Consider the following 20,763-nt stretch of genomic DNA (forward strand, 5'->3'; position numbering starts at 1 on the left):
CCGCCTCAGCCCAGATCAAAATGACAAAGAGTTTTGATTCTTAAGTTTAAAACTGGTGCCAAATAGTTACGGGATCTATATGAAAGTTCAGACCCTTTGATACAGTAATTCCCTTCCTAGGAATTTGTTGTTAGGAAATAACTGAAAAGAATTTTAAAAAATGCATTTCCATGAACATGCTTATTTCAACATTATGCATAAATAACATGAAACTTGGGAGCAATGCTACTATCCAAAAACAGAAAAACAGTTATGAAAATTACAGTGAATCAACTCAGTGGAATATTATGAAGCCACTGAAATATGACTTCTAAAGACTATGTGACACAGAATAAAGTTTAGAAGCAAATCATACGGGAAAAAAGAAAAGTGACAAATTGCAGTTTTTAAGAAACACTAGAATGTAATAACAAAAAAAATTAATCATGTTATATAAATTCTTCTTAAAATTTTTTAAATGTTTACCTTTTGATTTTACAATAAACAAAAATGGAAGGAACATAAATAATACCAAAAAACCCTCTTCTCCAAGGCCAGTAAAAACCTGAAAATCTGAATTTTCCTATTCCTGTGCAGAAAATTACACTATTTTCAGAATCAGCAGGAATAGGTTATCTAGCAGCAAACCTGAGATTATACAGTTCCCGGATCTGAAACTTGTTTTGGACAGATGTAGACTCATGTATAATTCAAAAACCCACTGCTGTCGAGCTGATTCCTACTCACTGTGACACTGTAGGCCAGAGCAGAACTGCCCCGTAGGGTCCATGGCTGTAAATCTCTATGGAAGCAGGCTGCCACGTCTTTCTCCCACAGAGCAGACGCTGGGTGTGAACTACCGAACTTTCAGCTAGCAGCCGAGTGCTCCGATGAACAATGTTAATCTCAGAACTATGTTGTTATCCATAGGCTTGTATAGCAAATTTTGTACTTTTTAAAAATTAAAAAATATATATGTATTTTAAGTTTAAGAGGAGTATGAGAGTGATGGAGAGGAGAGAGTAGGTGTAAGTCAAGAACGCAGTGGAACTATGGGCCAAAACTTTTCAGAGAAGCAATTATAGTGATGTTACTACCCCAAGGAGGTGTCATTCCTGTCCCCTTCTGGCGCCTCCATGTCAGAAGCCATGAAAAACATACATCCTTGGCACAGAAATTATGTCTCCTCTTTACAGTAATCCTTCCTCATAAGACCCTATCCCTGTCCTTGCAAGACTTTCCTTGGGCTTTAACTATAAAACACTTGCTGAAAAATCAAACAAGCAAAGCCAATATGGTCCATGTTCCTAAGTGACACGGTACAAGGTCTAGGTCTGATCCATTCTCTTTATTTTGTAATTAACTACCTAAACGGCTTAAGAAGCTTCTGGCTTCATTAAACAACCTGAAAATGGAAAGAACTTTTTCCCCAAAGAATTAGTCAACAAACTATTCCTTTAATAATGTATTGTTACCTAATGCTAAATGCCAAGCCACTGTTGAAAATTAGGAATTTCACCCAAACCAAAAAACCCACTGCTGTAGAGTTGATTCCAACTTACAGTGGCCCTATAGGACAGACAAGAACTGCCCCATAGGATTTCTAACGTTGTAAGTCTTTACGAGAGCAGACTGCCACATCTTTCTCCTGTGGAGCAGCTGGTGGGTTCAAACCACTGACCTTTTGGTTAGCAGCCAAGCACTTTAGCCACTGCGCCACCAGGGCTCACTAAGAATTCCACATGTTGGAATAATATGAGAAAAATATGAATCATAACAAAGGTAGGAAAAGATAATCCAAAGTGTTTTATAAAACATTAAATTTTCTAACTGTGGAAGGAAACTTCTAAATTTTACCTTAAAAGGCAAACCCAGAAAAGAGAAGAAAAAAATATTCTCTGTTAAGTTGATGTATTTATTTGGGTTTCAATACCTTATTCTAAAACTATACTGTCCAATATGGTACCCACTAGCCAAAGTTAGGAGCCCTGGTGGCAGAATGGTTAAACAGTTGGCTGCTAACCAGAAAGTCGGTGGTTTGAATCCACCCAGTGGCTCTGCGGGAAAAAAGGCCTGACGATGACCTATCTGCTCCTATAAACATTATAGTCTATGAAACCCTATGGGGAAGTTCTCTGTCCTTCAGGGCTGCCAAGTTAGAATCAACTTGGTGGCCCACAACAACCACCACCACCACAAGCGGATACTGGGCACCTAAAATGCCATTAGTCCATGCTACAGAAGAGTCATTCAACGTACAACTGCCTTTAAATTGGATGGATGAGGTATGGACTATTTCATAGACCTCCTATCATTAGTTACCTAGGTTGATTTCATTTTTTAATCATTTATTGAATAAACCAAACTTGTCATTTGGAAAAAGAAAAAAAAGCCATTAGTCCAAATTGAAACGTGCTGTGTGTGTAACACACACACAGACATCGTCCCATAAAGATTTCAGCTTAGGGAAACCTATGGGACAGTCCTTCTGTCACAGAGGCTCACTGTGAGTCAGGATCAACTCAGCCGCACAGCTGCCATAACAACAGCAATGTAGTTTACAGGGCATTCTAGGCAAAGAATAAAGGCAAATAATAATACTCTCATCTGGTTATTTTTTGCTTCACACTATACTGATGTTGCTTTCAAAGCTCTATAATGAGTCATAAACTCTGTGGTTGTGTTTTGTTTTCGGTTTTAATATCCTTAAGATAGTAATTATGGAATTAGACTCATAGCAACCCTATAGGACAGAGTAGAACTGCCCCGTAGAGTTTCCAAAGAGCACCTGGTAGATTTGAACTGCAGACCTTTTGGTTAACAGCCATAATTCTTAACCACTATGCTACCAGGGTTTCCTAGAAAGCTTTAGAGGTCTTATACGCCAGTGGTTCCCCAATATGTTGGCACTTTTGAAACATCTGGGGAACATTTGACAAATATTAATACTAGGCTTGATCCTTGGAGATTCTGATTCAGTAGGTCTAGGATGAGGCCCAGGATCCTGTACTTCTTAAGAAGCTCCCCAGGTCACTCTGAGGCTCAACCAGGTTTGGAAACCATTAGCCTAATTTAGTTAATTTGTAACTTGGTAAGATAAATCATCCCACTATAGGGGTCTCAGACCTGGAACCAGGACGCAGGACTCATAACTCCAGCTTCCTGCCATTGTTGAGAAACACTGTGTTGAACACACACATTACTCACTCCTCAAGGGCTCCAGCAACCAAAATATCTTCTTGGTCAGTTTTAACATCCAGTTCTGGTTCTCCATTAAGCAAAAGCTTCAAGTTGTAAATAACCAGCAAAGTACCTGGTAGGAAAATAGAAGTTTCACCTGTCAATATTTTAAATACACTAAACGTTAGTCTTATGCTATCATCTCATCTGTGGAGTTGTACTTCCATACATAATATGTTTGCCTAAGTTCCAAGATATATGTGTCTTATAGCAAATTCTACTCTCTGTCAAAGAGTGTTGTTTGTACAGCCTGGAGATTTGTATTACTACTGAATTCATTATGAGTCTTTCAATATGGATTCTTAATCTTTGGCACTGTATTCATAATTTGCATCATGAAAATTGTTAGGAGTCTGAACCAAATGTGTATTATGAGTAAAGCTCTCATTAAGAGAACTGGAATCAATGCGTATAAGAAGAAACATAAATTAAAAAAAAAATTGTACAAATACAAAATACTGCCTTAGACTCCATGGTGGGGGTTGGCAAAATTTTTTTTTTCTGTACAGAGTCAAATAGTAAATATTGCAAGTTCTGCAGGCCCATACAGTCTCTGCCACAACTCCTCTCTGCTGCTGTTGCATGAAAGCAGCTATAGAGAATACACAAATGAATGCGTATAACTGTGTTTCAATAAAACTTTATTTACAAAAATAGGTGGGGGCCAGATTTTTTTTCCTTTTTTTTTTTTATTGTACTTTAGATGAAGGTTTATACAATGAACTAGTTTCTCATCAAACAGTTAGTACACATGTTGTTCCATGACATTGGTTAACAACCCCAAGACATGTCAACACTCTCTTCTCAACCCTGGGCTCCCTATTACCAACTTTCCTGTTCTCTCCTGCCTCCCAGTCCCTGCCCCAGTGCTGGTGCACCCCTTCAGTCTTGTTTTGTTCCATGGGGGTAGGGGTCAGATTTGGTCCACCGGTCACAGCTGGATGGCCCCTGTTCTACAGCATTAACAAAAAGCTCATATTCTTTACAAAATTGACAATGACATGAAGACAAACAGGACTGTCAGAGAAATCAAAACAACCAATTATTATTTTGTTTTTTGGTAGTTCTTAAGACGAGGGAAAACAGCATGGTGGCTAGGAATATGGAATCTGGAGGCCAAATGCTTGTGTCTAAATCTTTTATCTATCACTTACTAGTACAGTGACTTCAGACGAGTTTCCTGACCTTTCCATGTCTAATTTTTCTCACCTGTAAATGGAGTCATGAGACACATAGAATTGCTCTTAGGATTAAATGCATAGTTTTTATAAGGCATGTAGAAAAGAATCCAGCAAAGAATGAGACCATCACTGATACTGATGAGTATTCCATAGTTAGAAGAGAACTAAAAAACCTCATGAATAAGGCAATAAAATCAAGCAATTTTGAAAGTAAAGTAGGCCAAATCAGAAACAAATTTCTCAGAATATCACTACAAACATTACATGAATCAAGCAGTTACAGAAAAACAATATACACGTAGCTTTTTCTACAGCAGGGTTCTTTGTGATTCTAAATATGAGAAGTGGTAGAAGGAAGCATGGAGAAAGGTTGGCACTAAAAATGTCAGTAGACAGTGCATCCTACTGTCGAATAGAAATTTGGTGGAGGTAGAAAGAATGGGGAAAAGACTTGCTGATTTGGAAAGAGTGTTTATAAACCTTTTGCTACCTCTACCACAGGAACCTGAATTCATTAGTTTATAAGTCACTAACCCTCTTGTGGGGCCCTAGTGGTGCAGTGATTAAGAGATCAGCTGATAACCAAAAGGTCAGCAGTATAAATCCACCAGCCACTCCTTGGAAACTCTATGGGACAGTTCTACTCTGTCCTATAGGGTCACTACAGGTTGGAATTGACTCGATGGCAATGGTTTTTTTTTTTTTTTAACCCTCAGTTGAGTTTTGGGTTCTTATAAACCTGGGGTGACCTAGTATCAGGTGCTGAAGTTAAGTGTCTCCTAACTTTGTTGTATGGTGTAGCTGTGGACTCCCTGAGGTCATAGCCTGTGTCACCCTCCTCCCATCCAGTTTCAATCAGCTCATACAAGTACTGTACAAGCCTTTCTCCCATTATCAGGGACATACAGTGACTCATGTTTGGACTCTTTTAAGACAAAATTCATATGAATAAAATAAATGACTGCCCCTGTAAGATCCCATGTGAGATTATAAATACAAAAAAGTGAAAACATATTTATACTATCTTTCTTAAGACACTGAAAACAAATGCTTTCATCAGAATTTCCATTTTTATTATCTTACCACATTTTCCATAAATCATATCAAACTGCTGCATCAATTCAGCTTCAGTTTTAAATGGGGAGTATTTATAAATTATAGATACTTCTGTGGAGAATTTTATGGGATCATTGGTGACATACTCTTTGGTTCTTGTTAACCACGAAGGTATTGGAACCACAACCTTTAAAACAAAAATAAACATCAATTTATTATGAAATGTACAAAAATCATCATCTCTTTTGTCTAATCCTAATTCATATACTCTCATCCAGCCAAATTACAAGACACAAAGATTACTTCCCCCTATACTCTAGTTTTCAGGGATAACATAACAATTAGGGACTCAGGGTTTTATTTTAAAATGATTTATTGTGAAATGTGCGAAAGGATAAAATCTACTTATCCTCCTCACGAAAGATGGGTAGAACGGCATAGGAAACAATGGCACCAATATTTTAGAAGTTGAAAAACAGATGACTTAGCAGACCCAAGAAAGATGAATCCAAAGCCGATACCAGAAATGCGAAGAACCAGCCTGATACACTGTTCAGAAGCCCCTGAAAGGCTCAGGGATTGATGGCATGAAGTAGCTCTAAACACACAAACGAACGAACAAAAAACACATTGCTGCCGAGTTGATTCCAACTCATGGAGACCGTATGTTGTTATTGTTGTTAGCAAGGAGAAAAACCAAAAACCAAACCCATTACCATCAAATCGATTCCAACTCATAATGGAAATATTTCTTTCTCTGAGCCATCAAGCAGAATCAACATGGCCGATATCTTGATTTGGACTTCTAGCCTCCCAAACTGTGAGATAATAAATTTCTGTTTAAAGTAATCTACTTTATGGTATTTTTTACATAAGCCCTAGGAAACTAAGACACAAAAAGAATAACTGGCATAATAGTAAAACTCAGGCATTGCAAATGAATGAAATGCTTTTTGGATCATCACAGAGAGTTGAAATTATGGTCACTAAAGTTGCTATGGTTGGAATCAACTCGAAGGCAATGGGCTTTTTTGAATTTAGAGTCATAGTTTAAAGTCTAACTTGCATTCAATTTCTTTAAATTGTCTTTGAATTCAGTATTTTATTTACTTAAAGACAGTCAGAACATATGACACACTTTGAATCCTGCAGGATAAATTTAAACCACCACCATTACCACAAGAACAGAAAGAAAACATCAAATCTTACCTCACTAAGACCTTCTCTTTCACAGAACGTCTGAGAGAAAAACACACAGGTCATTGTTTCTTCCTTCTTTGTAAAAAGAATAAAGTCTTTGCCAATTCTCATGGACCCACTATGAATGAAGAAAATAACGGTTTATCACTAACACTAAAAAGAGGAAACAGGTGAGCATGGTGCTATGTACTGTACCAGGGTGGTCGTCTCATAGAAAAAGCTCCATTGTTTTGATGACCCATTACCAATAAGGCACAAGTATTGTTACTTTCTTTCCTCAAAGCAGAGGGGATGAATTTGAACTCTTCTAGCCACACAGCCTTGGGTGACAAGTGGCTGCTAAAGATATGTGGCTGCCTGGGGCCCGAGGAAAGAACCGTCATCTGGCCTTGGCAAGAGTCCCAGATGACAGTGGCCTCTTGTCCTCACCTCTTACTGAGATGTACTAAAAAAATAAACTATGGACATGTATCTCCTAGGCTAAAATGTGCTTTGAGGAACAACAAACATGGAGACACAATGAAGCTCTAAAGTACATGGAGGTTGCTTCAGAAATTTCTGAGAGAAGATTCAGCTTATTATATTTAATATTAACTTTTTTTTAAGTTGTAAAGATACAAGTCAGTTAATGGATATGGTGATTTCTACAGAAAGTAGGACCCCTATGCCTTTACCCCGCCCTCTTGGACTTTGAGACAAAATGACTATTTACCCTAGGTTGATATTCTTTTCTAAGTTTTACATACTTGGATCATTCCGTGTGGGACTGCCTTTAACTAAATATAGTTCCCAATATTAATAAGATATGCGTTAAGGGGAAACTGGCTTACCTTTTAAGACCATTGCCATACTGCCCAATGAACTTCAAGGCTGATAACCGTTTTTTGGATGTTCCAAAATAAATAATGTCTGAAGCTTCCTCTGTAATCCACAAAAATTTTTTAAGGTAGTTAGGAATTATGCGCCATTGATACTGGCCAGAGGTCCAGTTGTCAGAACCTCTCACAGATCTCAAGACATTAGGACAAGTTATACCTTTTGGGTCAGCCCAGAGATAAGGACTCCTGTCAGGTCCCATAACCTAGATCAGAGGAGGTAAGAAGGCTTCACAGTCAGATAGACCTAGTCATATGACCTTAGGAAAATAGTGTTTAAAAACTGGAGCCTTAATTTCTTCATCTATAAAAGGGAACTATTAATACTTATATTACAAAGCTCTTGATGGAGACAAATGAAATGAATTAAATAAGATGATGTATATTTGGTACTTGGTAAGTGCTAACAAATTATAGATATTATTATTTGTACTAACAGTAATTTTCCCATGGATTTGACTTTTGTCCAGGTTGTCCACATAAGACAAAGAAGGGCAGACTGGCTCCTGATCTGATACTACCTGGAAAGAAGGGTTAATTGCCTCAGACTTTCAGAGTCATTTTTCTGATCTCTCCAGGACATTCTGGGATTCTATAAGGAATCCTCTGGCCTTCTGAAAATACCTACTTCCAGAAATAGGAATAGCGCTCTAAGAGCAGCAAGATAAGACATTAATGGATCTCTCAATTAGCATGCCTGAATACACGTTTTAGATGGCCCTGAGGATCCTGCATCAGCTTGGCTGAAGACACGTTACAGCTTAGTGGCACCTGATGTGGTAGTGTAAAGGCTACCAGACACCCTACTTGTCTGCACTCCCTGGATATTGCATCAGGTTCTGACAAAAAGTTCCTGTGTTAGGTGACCACCACCAGCTGTCAGTCTGTCATACTGTGGTAGTTTTGCGTTGCAGTGATGCTGGAAGCTCTGCCACCAGTATTTCAAATCCCAGGAGGGTCAGCCATGGTGGGCAGGCTTCGCCAGAGGTTCCAGGCCAAAACAGACTTGGCAGTCTACTTCTAAAAATCAGCCGGTGAAAATCTTATGGCTCAAAACAGAATAGTGTCCGATACAGTGCTAAAAGATGAGTCCCCCTAGGTAGGAAGGCACTATACAATAGCCATAACAGTGGACTCAAACACATCAACGATCACGAAGACAGTGCAGGACCGGGCAACATTTTGCTCTGTTATACGCTCAGTCGCCCTAAGTCAGAGCTAACTCGGAGGCAACTAACAACAACAAATATTAGGCAGGAGTATACATGATGACAGTAAAAAAAAAAACCTACCATTTATTGTTCAGTACATTCTATATACGTGTTATATTTTATATGCATTGTTATTTAATATTTACAGCAAACCTGCAAAGAAGATATTATGATCTGGATGTTACAGATGAGGAAACGTAAGTTTAAGGAGTTTAAACAGCCTGCCCAAGATCACACAGCTGATAAATGGGACAGCCAGGATTACAACTCACAACTGTCAGAGAACAAATGCCTTGTGTTCATCACTACACCACATGGACTCTCAGAGTTCTGGGCATGGACACAGGACACTGAACAGGACAGACACAGCCCTTGTCCTCAAAGGCTTTGTGTCCCGGTAGTAGAGGCAGTTCTGTGTAACACATGGGGTGGCCATGGAACACTGGACAGCAACAGATTACTGAAGGCGGCCTGAAAGAAAGACCAATGAGATCATTGCTGAGAGTATTAAGTAAAGAAAAAACAACTAGGGTAAGGTAATAGAGAAATAATGGCGTGTGGCCTGCCGACAGGATGATCATGGAAAGCCTATTTGAGAAGGTGACACTGGAGCTGAGAGTCAGAAGACGAGGGGCAGGTCGATGCGACTGCAGAGCTGCAAACGAAGGAGGGAGTGGTGCAATCAAAGGCCAAGAGCAGGACCGGGCCACATAACGCAAGACCTTGACAGTGATGCTGGGGAGTTTGAATGCTGTTTAAGGGATGGAAAGCCACTCAGGGTTTTAAGCAGGGTAATGACATGGTAAGATTTACATTAAAAGGGAGAAGGAGAAACCAAAAAAAAAAAAAACCCCACCCAGGATGCTGTATGTGGGATGAACTGTAATGGGCAAGAAACGAATTTGGCATTTACTGTGGCCCTCTTCTATGGGTCAAGCTTGATCTCACTTAGTCTGGACAGCAGATAGATCCCATTTTCAGTCATCAGATAAATTCTTCCTTTTAATTTACTATGTGATTTCCAATGTTAATAAAGAATTTCTTTGCCAACACTCCTTCCTTCCAGTTGCTATCAGTTGATCCCAACTGATGGTGAACCCAGGTGTGTTAGAACAGAACTGTGCTCCATGGGGTTTTCATTGCCTGCTTTTTCTGAAGCAGATCACCAGGTCTTTCTTCAAAGGCACCTCTCAGTGGATTTGAACTTCCAATCTTTCAGTTAGCAGCCCAGAAAGCATTTGAACCACCCAAGCAACTCCCTGCCAACACTAGTGGTTGGTTGGTTGGTTTTACTGCTATATAAATCAACTAAGGTGTAAGTTTCTTGCAAAGATCTGAATATTTGTCACTTGTCTCCGTTTTCAGTATTTTGTTTGTGGATGTAAATGAAAGGAGTTGCATCTTAAGGAATTCCCTTAGAACACATCACTTATATTCCATCATTTATTTCAAGAATTCAGGAAGATGAACTTAATGCCCAGGCTAGTACTGAAAAGTACTTTCTCATACTTAGTTAAACACCAATGCACTAACAATACTTTTAATTAAAATTATCCAGAAAAATTAAATTCTGTCCAAACAAAGTCAGAACAACAACTGGGTGGGATATTTGAGCATTTTGTAAACTTGCTAATACATATCCTTTGACTCTTCAGACCAAATGAGACTGCAGAGACCCAGAAGAAAATAACTGCTTTGCTCTGTGTTCTTAGTTGATATCAGTGTCAAATAACCACCTTTGCCCTGCCGTGGGACTGACCAGAACATTCACATATTACACAAGCTCCCTCACCATTTTTTAAACCTACTGGTCAAAAACCCTGGCTTGTGGGGGCAGAGACAAGTGTTACAAGAATTCAGGAATAAGATACCCAGATAACTTAAAGCCCTTATCGGAGGGAATAACATTTCATTTCCTCAGTAAGCAGGTATTGTGCACCTATTCTTTGTGGCCCTGTGCTAGCCTTGAAGACACAAAGAAAATTCACACAATATATTGTAGATGATACAATGTAGAGGAAGTCAGCACAAGTTGACCAAGGCAAAGCTATAGAAGCTTCCTAGACACATCCAAACACCTTGAGAGACCAAGGTACTGCGGCTTAGGGCTAGGGATCATAGTCTAGGGGGGACATATAGGTCAAATGACATGATATAGTTCATAAAGAAAATATGTTCTACATCCCACCTTGGTGAGTACTGTCTGGGCTCTTAAAGGCTTTTGACCGGCCATCTGAAATATATTTACTGGCCCCATCACATTTGGAGCAAGGGAGAACGTAGAAAACCAAAGACACAAGGAAAATATTAGTTCAAAGGACTAATGGACCACAAGAACCACAGCCTCCACCAGCCTGAGCCCAGAAGAACTAGATGTTGCCTGGCTACCACCAACAACAACTCTGACAGGGATCACAGTAGTGGGTCCCGGACAGAGCAGGTGAAAAATGTAGAAAAAAATTCAAATTCACAGAAAAAGACCAGACTTACTGGTCTGACAGAAAATAGAGGAACCACCGAGACTATGGCCCCTGAACTCTATACTAACTCAAAACTGAAGCCTCTCCTGAAGTCCTCCTTTCAGCCGAATATTAGATAGGCCTATTAAACAAACAATAACACATACAAGAAATGTGCTTCTTAGTTCAATCAAGTATACCAGGCCAAATGGGCAACACTTGTCCAAAAGTGATGACAAGAAGGCAGGAAGCTTCAGGAAAACTGGACAAGTGGACTCTGAGAACCCTGGGGGGAAAGGAAAAGGAGGAGCGTGCTAACACATCGTGAGGACTGCAACTGATGTCACAAAACAATTTGTATATAAAATTTTTGAATGAAAAACTAATTTGCACTATAAGCTTTCACCTAAGACACAATGAAATTAAAACATGTATTACAGTTAATGAAGAGTGCCCGGGTGGCACAAATGGTTAACATGCTCAGGTGCTAACCAGAAGGGAAGAGGTTTTTGTTCACTAAAAGGCACCTTGGAAGAAAGACCTGGCAATCTAATTCTGACAACTCAGTCACTGAAAACCCGACACAGTACAGTTCTTCTCTGACACTCTTGGGGTCACCATGAGTCAATTTATTCCATGGCAACTCATTTGGTTTGGTTTATTGTAGATGAATTTGTTATGATGGGAACATTCAATTGAAGCAAGCAAACATGAACATGAAGAGAATAAACACCGACTGCTAAAATACAAGGAGGCAGCCTCTACCTCAAAGTGAAGCAGAAAATTAGAGACAGCCTAGCGGCACCGGAAGCTGCCCCAGCTCTTGGAAGCAATGCTGACGGGCGGGCTGAAAACCATCTCAGAATCCCTTCCATTTCTATTTGTTTTGCATTCAATCCCAGATGCTTTTTCTTAAAAACAGTCAGTATCCTTGCCTTTCATTTTTTGACAATATTTATTTAAGTATACTTTCTGTCTTGGTTTAGATGGTTACACAGAACTGACTCCACGAGCTGAACAGTTAAGCCTAAAAAGTTCAACAGTAAGTTAAGTCTAGGGTTTATATTCCCTAATGGCTGCATACCTGTTTTTGCATAGATGGCTCAGTTTATTTTTATTTATTTTATGCATTTTCAGACTGTTTCCTTTAACAGCCAGTTAGGTATCTGCGTAATTAACTTACCGGGGCTCATGCCACATCCATCATCCAGGAAGCACAGCATGAATCCACCCTGCAGTGTTTCATTATCCACTGTAAAAGAAAGCAGCATTACTAATAAATACTGGGCTAATTTGTTCGTCGGCAGGTCACGCTGCTCACGTAATTACCCTCCCTCCTTAAACACGGCCACGGAGTGCCGGGGCTGGGGCACGACGACGACGGCGCAAGGGACAGAGTCTTGGCTACAGGCTTCACAGAAACCACAGGGGAAAAACATCGTGCACCAAAAACACTTAGAATTAACATGAAATATCTACATGTTAATAAATTATGTATCAGCGTGATTCGGCCCGCTCTGGAACTGGACTGGTCCCTTAAACTGCAGGCATTTCCTCCTAGGGGAGGGAATAAAGGGAGACCCCAGGATCTTTTAATCAAACTGACCAACCTTTGTGCCCTTCCACCAAAGCACTCTGGTAAACAAATCCAGGCCATTCTTACTGCTGCCATCAGGCTCCCTTCTAGTAGTTAATTTCCCTAAGATCCATTTTTGAGTGTCTCTTAGGAGGAGAAAATATTTGCCTCTTGAAGACGCATTTGATTTTTGAAAACAGCCAATGTATTTGGAATCAATTTTGATGATTAAAATATACTATTAAGCTATGTAATACAATCTGGTTTAAAAAAATTTTAAGGCATAACTAAAACTAATGAGGCTAATTTTAATGTACAGTTTTTAAACTGGCTCTGAAAGTAATTTCAACATTTGTACATATGAGTTCTAGGACATTTCCTTTTTTAAAATAACAATTTTGTTGAATATTTTTACACAATGAACTGCATGTGTTTAAACTGTTCCATTTGGTAAACCCTGACATACGAATACACCCACGAAACCACCAGCAGGATCAAAGCAGTGAACGCATACACCACCCAGACACCTCCTGGTGCCCTCTGCAGCCCCTCCCTTCTGCCCCTTCCGTGGCTGCCCCATCCCCAGGGGACCACTGATCTGCCCTCTGTCCCTAGAAATGAGCTTCCAGCACATCTGATAAGCCAACCTGTATTGAGCGGTCACCTTGTATTCACATTTTAAATATTAAATAATGATACAAGATAATCCATGTATAAGCACCTAAAAGATACCCTGGTGGCGTAGTGGTTGACAGCTACAGCTCCTAACCAAAAGATAGACAGTTCGAATCCACCGGGCACTCACTGGACACCCTATGGGGCAGTTCCACTCTGTCCTATAAGGTTGCTAAGAGTCGGAATTGACTTGACGGCAACCGTTTCTTATTTTTTTTTTTTTTTACGCTTTCAGGGTTCATAACGTTCTGGTCGTATGCCCACTTCTAATCACCTCCTGACTCTAACTCTTCTGCCTGTCACCTGACTCTAACTCATCTGCCTGTCACCTGACCCTAACTCATCTGCCTGTCACCTGACCCTAACTCATCTGCCTGTCACCTGACTCTAACTCATCTGCCTGTCCACAGCCCCTTCAGCTCTGCCTTCCTGTTGGTTGCCGTTGAGTTGATTCTGACTCACGGTGACACCGTGTGTGCAGAGTACAACTATTCCAGACGGTTTTCAAGGCTGTGACATTTCAGAAGCAGATCACCAGGCCTGTCTTCTGAGGCCCTTCTGAGTGCATGTGAACTGCCAGGCTTTCAGCTGGTAGTCGAACGCTTAACCGTCTGCACCACCTGGGGACTCCCGGGCTCTGCCTGGCCGCCTCACTTCCCCAGCTCTTTCTCTGTACCCTTTGGTCTGCTTGCCTCCGCTTCTGCAGCAGGATATCCTTCCAGACTCTCCTTAAGGTATCTGTTCTGTTCAACTTTCCCTCTAAGGCTGACACTTCTTCAGTACCCAGTGAAGGCATCCCACTTTCACTGAGCTCTTTGCACAAGGCAGTAGTTTCCCACCTGGATTGCACTTTAGAATCATCTGGAAATATTGACTTAATTGGTCCTGAATGAATTTCAGGAATTGGTAGTTTTTCTAAAAGCTCCCTCTGGCTATCCTAATAGTCATCCAGAACTGGTAACTACCTGATCCCAGTACTGGTCAGGTTTAGCCTCAGGCAGCTCTGCACAGTAGCTGCAGCTGACTTTGCAGCTCTTGGTTTAAATTTCTCCCAGAAGGAGGCTACAAGAAAAGGGTATTTCTCAGGAGATGGGTGGGAAGGCTCAAGATTGCCAGGAAATGTACATGGTTGTTAGAACAATTTTAATGTGAGGTGCTTAACATGAATAAAATGGCTGAAACAGGTCTGATATCAGGCCCCATTTCTGTCCCTGCTTCTGCCTTCCCAGAAGTACATGAAACTTGATTTATTTTCCTGGAGGAATTTTGAAGGTTAATGGCTAAAGTATGTGGTTTTGTTTAAGTATGTAAAATGTTGCCTGCACAGAATGTCCTCAGAAAGTTTTTGTTTAGGTTGTTCCCAGAGCCTTGTGTCAGAAAAAGCTGATGTTAAAAAGAATAAGTGCATTGTCTTAACTTTGTGACTGTCTTATATGCCTGACTGGTTGGGATTTTAAAACATCAACCAATCAGAATATTTGCTCAGAAGCTCCTGAAATCTTTGTATATAGACCTTTCTTCCCCTCCCCAATGCTGGGCGCTTTGTAACCTTCTCGGCACTGCCCAACTTGAGTTGTCTATTCCACAATAAAACTTCTCACTTTTAATCAGAGCTAATTATGAGACTTTTATTATTTTGACACAGTACTTTTTCTGTAAATCCTAAACACGGATTGTAAACTAGCAATCATAGCTTCTAAATCTGACATTGTTTATTCCAATTCCTTAAAACTATGTTTTTCGGCTAAATGTCACCTGTTCATGGGTGGATTACCCAGTTAGTAAGGTAAGCATAGGCTTACTTGTGCTTATTTACTAATCTATAGTAATTACTGGGTAATCCATTCCTGTCAAGGACTGCAAATTTGAAAAGAGGCTTTGATTCTGTAGGAAGGTGCCATGGGGTTGGGAGACAGACAGATGCCAGCCATACCTAGAAGCAGAATCTTTGATGTGATGAAAGAAATGTGAAATTGTTCACTACAGATGATCTGGTTAAGCACCAGGTTTACCTTGCCTATTGGATAAAGTGCCCCTGCATCTGTTTACTATGCATGTCCAAACAAAGCAATGCCTTCTTCATTGGACTGACTCCTCTCCCTGATGTGTCTGCTTCAATACAAAGCATCATCCTGCCATTAGGCTTCAGCTGCCCAAGTAACAAGGTCGTCGCTGAGTTTCTCATCTCCTCACCCCACACACAGACACCAGGTGCTCTAAATTCCACCTCCACATCTATGAGATTTGGCCACTTTCTCCAGCCCTACTATACTGCCTTACTTCAGACAACCATCATCTCTTTTCTGGACTACAATAACAGCTCCCTAACTCCTTGCTCCCCCTAAAATCAAAGGATGCAGCCAGTCTGCAATCAGTTGACTATTTCATTACTCTCCTGCTTATAACACTGCCATGGCTTTCCACTGCCTCAGGATGAAATCCAATCAGTTAAGGAATCTTTCCTACCTCCATGACCTGGACCTCTTAGCTCTCCAACCTCACTCTTGTCATCTCCTCCCCAATCCATACTGCTATTTTCCACTCCCACACACACATTCCCTTGGACTAATCTTCAACGTTTCAAACATTTTTGCAACTTCATCAACATCGCGTATTATCTCTGGGTTCTAGCCACTGCACATACTGTTCCTTTGCCCCTTCCATCCTTAATTCAACAGGGCAATGGCCAGTTCCATTTAGGTGTTAGTTCATACAGGACTTGTTCTAGGAGGACTTCCTGTCCCTTCCACCACATCATGTGCTCATACTGAAAGTTCCCTTTGTAATCTTTTATATTGTATCACAATACCTGTTCATGTATTTACTTTTCTCACAAACCAGTGTGGTTCTTACACATTTTTGGAATACAGCTTCCTCAGAGACATGATGAAAACTGTGGACTCTCTACCTATTAAAGGGCAGATAGATACATACCACATTTTCCACACACTCCATATTAGGATGTCAATTCCCTAGAATCAGGCACTGTGTGTACTCAGCACTTAGCCCAGCTCCTGGCACTTGGTACGTACCAAAAAATTATTTATTGAATGCTGTGATGGTTAATGTTATGTGTCAACTTAACTAGGCTGTGATTCTCAGTGGTTTGGCAGATACTGGACTGGTTGCTCTTCCAACCCTGTGATATAGTGTAATCATCTTCCATGATGTGATCTGACATGATCAGCCAATCAATTGAAAGAACATTTTTCTTTAGGATGTGACCTGCCTCTAGTATAAAAATGGAAATTCTGGCAAAGTTCAATCTCTCTCTCTCTAGACCCTGCACTCTTCTTGTCACCTGATCTCAGGTTTCTGGGATGTAAGCGTGCAGAAGTCTCCAGCCTATCTGACTTGCAGATTTTGGACTCACCAGACCCTGCAATCAATCCCATGATCCTACGGAGGTCTCTGGCTGCCACCTGACCTACACATTTGGGACTTGCCAGCCCCCACAACTACGTGAGACATTTCCTTTAAGTAAAACAACCTCTCTCCCCCTCTACCTCCCCGTCCCCCTTTCTCTCTGTGTCTATATATAAATATATATATATATATACACACATATGTTTCTGGGTTTTTTTTTTATATATATATATGTTTCACTAGTTTTGCTCCTCTAGAGAACCTAGACTAGAACACACTAGACTACACACAGTAACAAATAAAACACCCATGCCTCTTCCGAACTTACTTTAAGAAAACTTAAGATTGAAGAGTAATTTAGGGATCTCTAAAAATATATATATATTTTAAAATAATTTGAAGCTAGCCCAATGCTCAGATTTACTATCCAGTCCCAGACCAATTTTACTTATTTGTGCGTAAGACCTAGCTCTGGCTTTTTTTTCCTTAAGAAAAATCAATTTTGCTACGTTGATAGCCATATCACAAGTCACTGTAATGAAAAATAAGTTCTAACATGAATACCAAAAACAAATAAACAAACAAAAAGAAAATGTTGCCACTGAGGTGATTCCAACTCATAGTGAAATTATTGGACAGACTAGAACTGCCTCATAGGATTTCCAAGGAGCAGCTGGTGGATTCAAACTGCCAACCATTTGGTTGGCAGCCGAGCTCTTAACCACTGAGCCAACAGGGTCCCATAACATGAATAGGTGATTTATACATTTATTTTTTCACGAAAACATTGATAAGCAAGAACTCTGATCAAACGCTTCACTCAGTTCTCTATTCCTGGCCTAGAGGAGTTGTTGTTTGGCTCATTCTTAGTACACAATGAATAAATTGTTATTGAATAAATGAATGAATCTCCGAAGTGCTTTACCTCCATTCTTTGTCTCATAATAATTCTTCAGACAAGAATATTCTCTTCTTCCTACACTACTTGACAAAAATCACATCCATATTTCAAGCCTTAGCTCCTTAATACGAGGCATGAGTGTCTTCTTTGAGTTCCCTCCATATTCTAAGTCTCTTCTAGACTTTTATTACACTCTGTAGAATTGGGTATGTGAGAAATACTGTCATTTCCTCCTATCTGCTATGAAGCTCAATTAGTATTAGTAAAGGGACTCTTCCCTATCCCTTCCCACACTCTTCCTCTGTGGGGCAAGCTGACATCTGATGGGTAATTTGGGAAGAATTAACAGGGCAGGCTACATTCAGATGTTCCATTTTTCCTCTTGAGAAGGAGCCGCCTGCAAAGAGGCAGACCAGTTTGGAGGGGAAGCCTGACTTGACTAGGTAGGGAGTCAACCTGATTCTGGGGTTCCATATGCCAGTCCATTTGACTTTCACGCTAGGCTACATACTCTAATCTAGCACTTATCAGTAATAGAACTTAACTCTTCTGTTTAATTTCTCATCTTTTCAGAAGCTTCATTTATTGTGTTTCCTCAGATGCCTGGAGATGATGGCTTAAGGATCATCAGCAACCATATAGCTCAGAACCTTAATTAAGCACTCAGACGACGGAGTTGCTCGGTTAATGCAGATGGGGGTTTACACTGTGGACCACGTCCTCTCACTTGTAACCAACAGCCTGTATTTACGGGAGAGCTGGCAGAACTGGAGTGGGCAGAGTGTTACCACTGTCATCACGGGCCTTTTCTCTGTGCAGTATTACTACAGAACTGTTTCACACAGCTGAACTTCATTAGGACCATATTCTAATGAAATGAACTGATTAGTGCAATAAACACTTGGTGGCTAAAAATAAAGTCAATGAAGGAAACATACTTAGTTTGGGTTTTATAGCCCTCAAACATTCATACTTCACATTCGCTTATGCATTTCAAAACTGTGATAAGTTGGGAATGATGTTTGCTTTATTGTGACTAACAATTAATACGCTTTTTAAAAATAAAGCTGTTTTCTCATGCAAACGGGCTGCTCCAAGCCACTCCAATGCTTTCAGAAAACTCTGAAAGATCTAATTTTGTAAATGGGTACTCTAACAACTGAACAACCTGACTCTCAGAGGGCCATCTAACAACCGAACAACTTGACTCTCAGAGCGTCCTCTAACAACTGAACAACTTGACTCTCAGAGGGTCCTCTAACAACTGAACAACTTGACTCTCAGAGGGTCCTCTAACAACTGAACAACTTGACTCTCAGAGGGTCCTCTAACAACTGAACAACTTGACTCTCAGAGGGTCCTCTAACAACTGAACAACTTGACTCTCAGAGGGTCCTCTAACAACTGAACAACTTGACTCTCAGAGGGTCCTCTAACAACTGAACAACTTGACTCTCAGAGAGTCCTCTAACAACTGTACAATTCAACTCTCAGAGGGTCCTCTAACAACTGAACAGTTCGACTCTCAGAGCATACTCTAACAACTGAACAATTCAACTCTCAGAGGGTCCTCTAACAACTGAACAACTTGACTCTCAGAGAGTCCTCTAACAACTGTACAATTCAACTCTCAGAGGGTCCTCTAACAACTGAACAATTTGACTCTCAGAGGGTCCTCTAACAACTCAACAACTTGACTCTCAGAGGGTCCTCTAACAACTCAACAACTTGACTCTCAGAGGGTCCTTTAACAACTCAACAACTTGACTCTCAGAGGATCCTCTAACAACTCAACAACTTGATTCTCAGAGGGTCCTCTAACAAACAACCTGACTCTCAGAGGGTCCTCTAACAACTGAACAACTTGACTGTCAGAGTGTACTCTACTGACTCCCCATAGGTCACCGTAGTCACAGAGCACTTAGGTTAAAAATCTATACAATGTGCTTTGGTTTCATGAAATGTAATAAAAGTAAAATTACAGGGTTTTTCTATTAAAAGGGGAAAAAAGGGAAGAAAGCAAATCAGCTCACCTGAAAACACATCCAGTCTTGTGGCCCCTGCATCTCTGAAAACAATACAAAAACATAATTTCTTCAATATGAAATTGTTTTTTAAAAAATTACATTGATCTGAGTTGCTTATGTGAGGTATAATCTGTTGTCAGGTATCAAACAACAGAGAAAGACATTTGAATTGCTTCAAAAACAATTACTAGAATGTTTCACTGTACATTTATATATCAAGACCTATGTATCACTCATAATTTGAGAATGTTACAGAGCCTGAAATTTATAAATTTAAGAGATGGAATTTAGTGGTAGTTACACAAAAACCTCAACAAAATGGGTATGAATAATAATAGTTTAAAAAATGGTTGGAGAAATATCCAGAAGTCATAGGTTTTCATGATATATTTAATTTAAAAAAAACTGTAAAGAAATAGAAAATTGCTAAGTCATAGGTATTGTAAGATAACATTTTGAAGAACACATATGATACACATGTGCATATCTAGAACCAAAGGAATCAAAATACTAATAGTGGTTTTCTCTAGGTCAGAGGTTGCTAACCTATGGCCCATGGGTCAACTCTGGCCCACTGACTTTTTATAAATAAAGTTTTATTGGAACACAATGCCTATTCATTTATGTATTGTCTATGGCTGCTTTTGCACTAATATGGGAGAGTTGAGTGGTTTCAATAGAGACTGCAGAGTCCACAAATCTGAAAATATTTACTGTTTGGTCTTTTACAGCAAAGTATGTGGATTCCTGCTCTAGATAATGAAACTACTAATGAACTTTTCTTTTTTTCCCTTATTTTCTCAGTTTTCTAAAATTCACAGATATTATTTTTGTACTTTTAAAAGTAAAAATGTAAAGGATAAAAAGTCAAAAGAGTGTGGCTTCAATATCACAGGTCTGACATGAGGATTTAGGTCTCAGCCGCTGAGGAAGAGCGCATGTTGAGGGAAGGAGGAGTCTAAAAGGAAGCTCAGTAAAGTAGCAACAACCAGTGGGATTCTGACTGGGGAAACTTGA

The 20,763-nt window shown here is 40.0% G+C and overlaps 1 protein-coding gene across 1 annotated transcript in view; it reads right to left on the reverse strand.

Annotated features, from left to right (window-relative positions):
- The window catches only part of MORC1 (MORC family CW-type zinc finger 1), a 212,637-nt gene extending 192,334 nt beyond the window's left edge, over positions 1-20,303 (reverse strand). Inside the window, exons 1-7 of the mRNA XM_049857885.1 lie at positions 20,293-20,303; positions 19,753-19,787; positions 12,385-12,453; positions 7,487-7,577; positions 6,666-6,774; positions 5,484-5,643; positions 3,187-3,292 (exon numbers count right to left, since the gene is read on the reverse strand). Coding sequence (XP_049713842.1) covers positions 3,187-3,292; positions 5,484-5,643; positions 6,666-6,774; positions 7,487-7,577; positions 12,385-12,453; positions 19,753-19,787; positions 20,293-20,303 — 581 coding nt within the window. The remainder of the gene's footprint in view (positions 1-3,186; positions 3,293-5,483; positions 5,644-6,665; positions 6,775-7,486; positions 7,578-12,384; positions 12,454-19,752; positions 19,788-20,292) is intronic.
- Between the last annotated feature and the right edge of the window lie 460 nt (positions 20,304-20,763).

This window comes from Elephas maximus, chromosome 18 (genome assembly GCF_024166365.1).
Source record: "Elephas maximus indicus isolate mEleMax1 chromosome 18, mEleMax1 primary haplotype, whole genome shotgun sequence".
Classification (NCBI taxonomy): Eukaryota; Metazoa; Chordata; class Mammalia; order Proboscidea; family Elephantidae; genus Elephas; species Elephas maximus.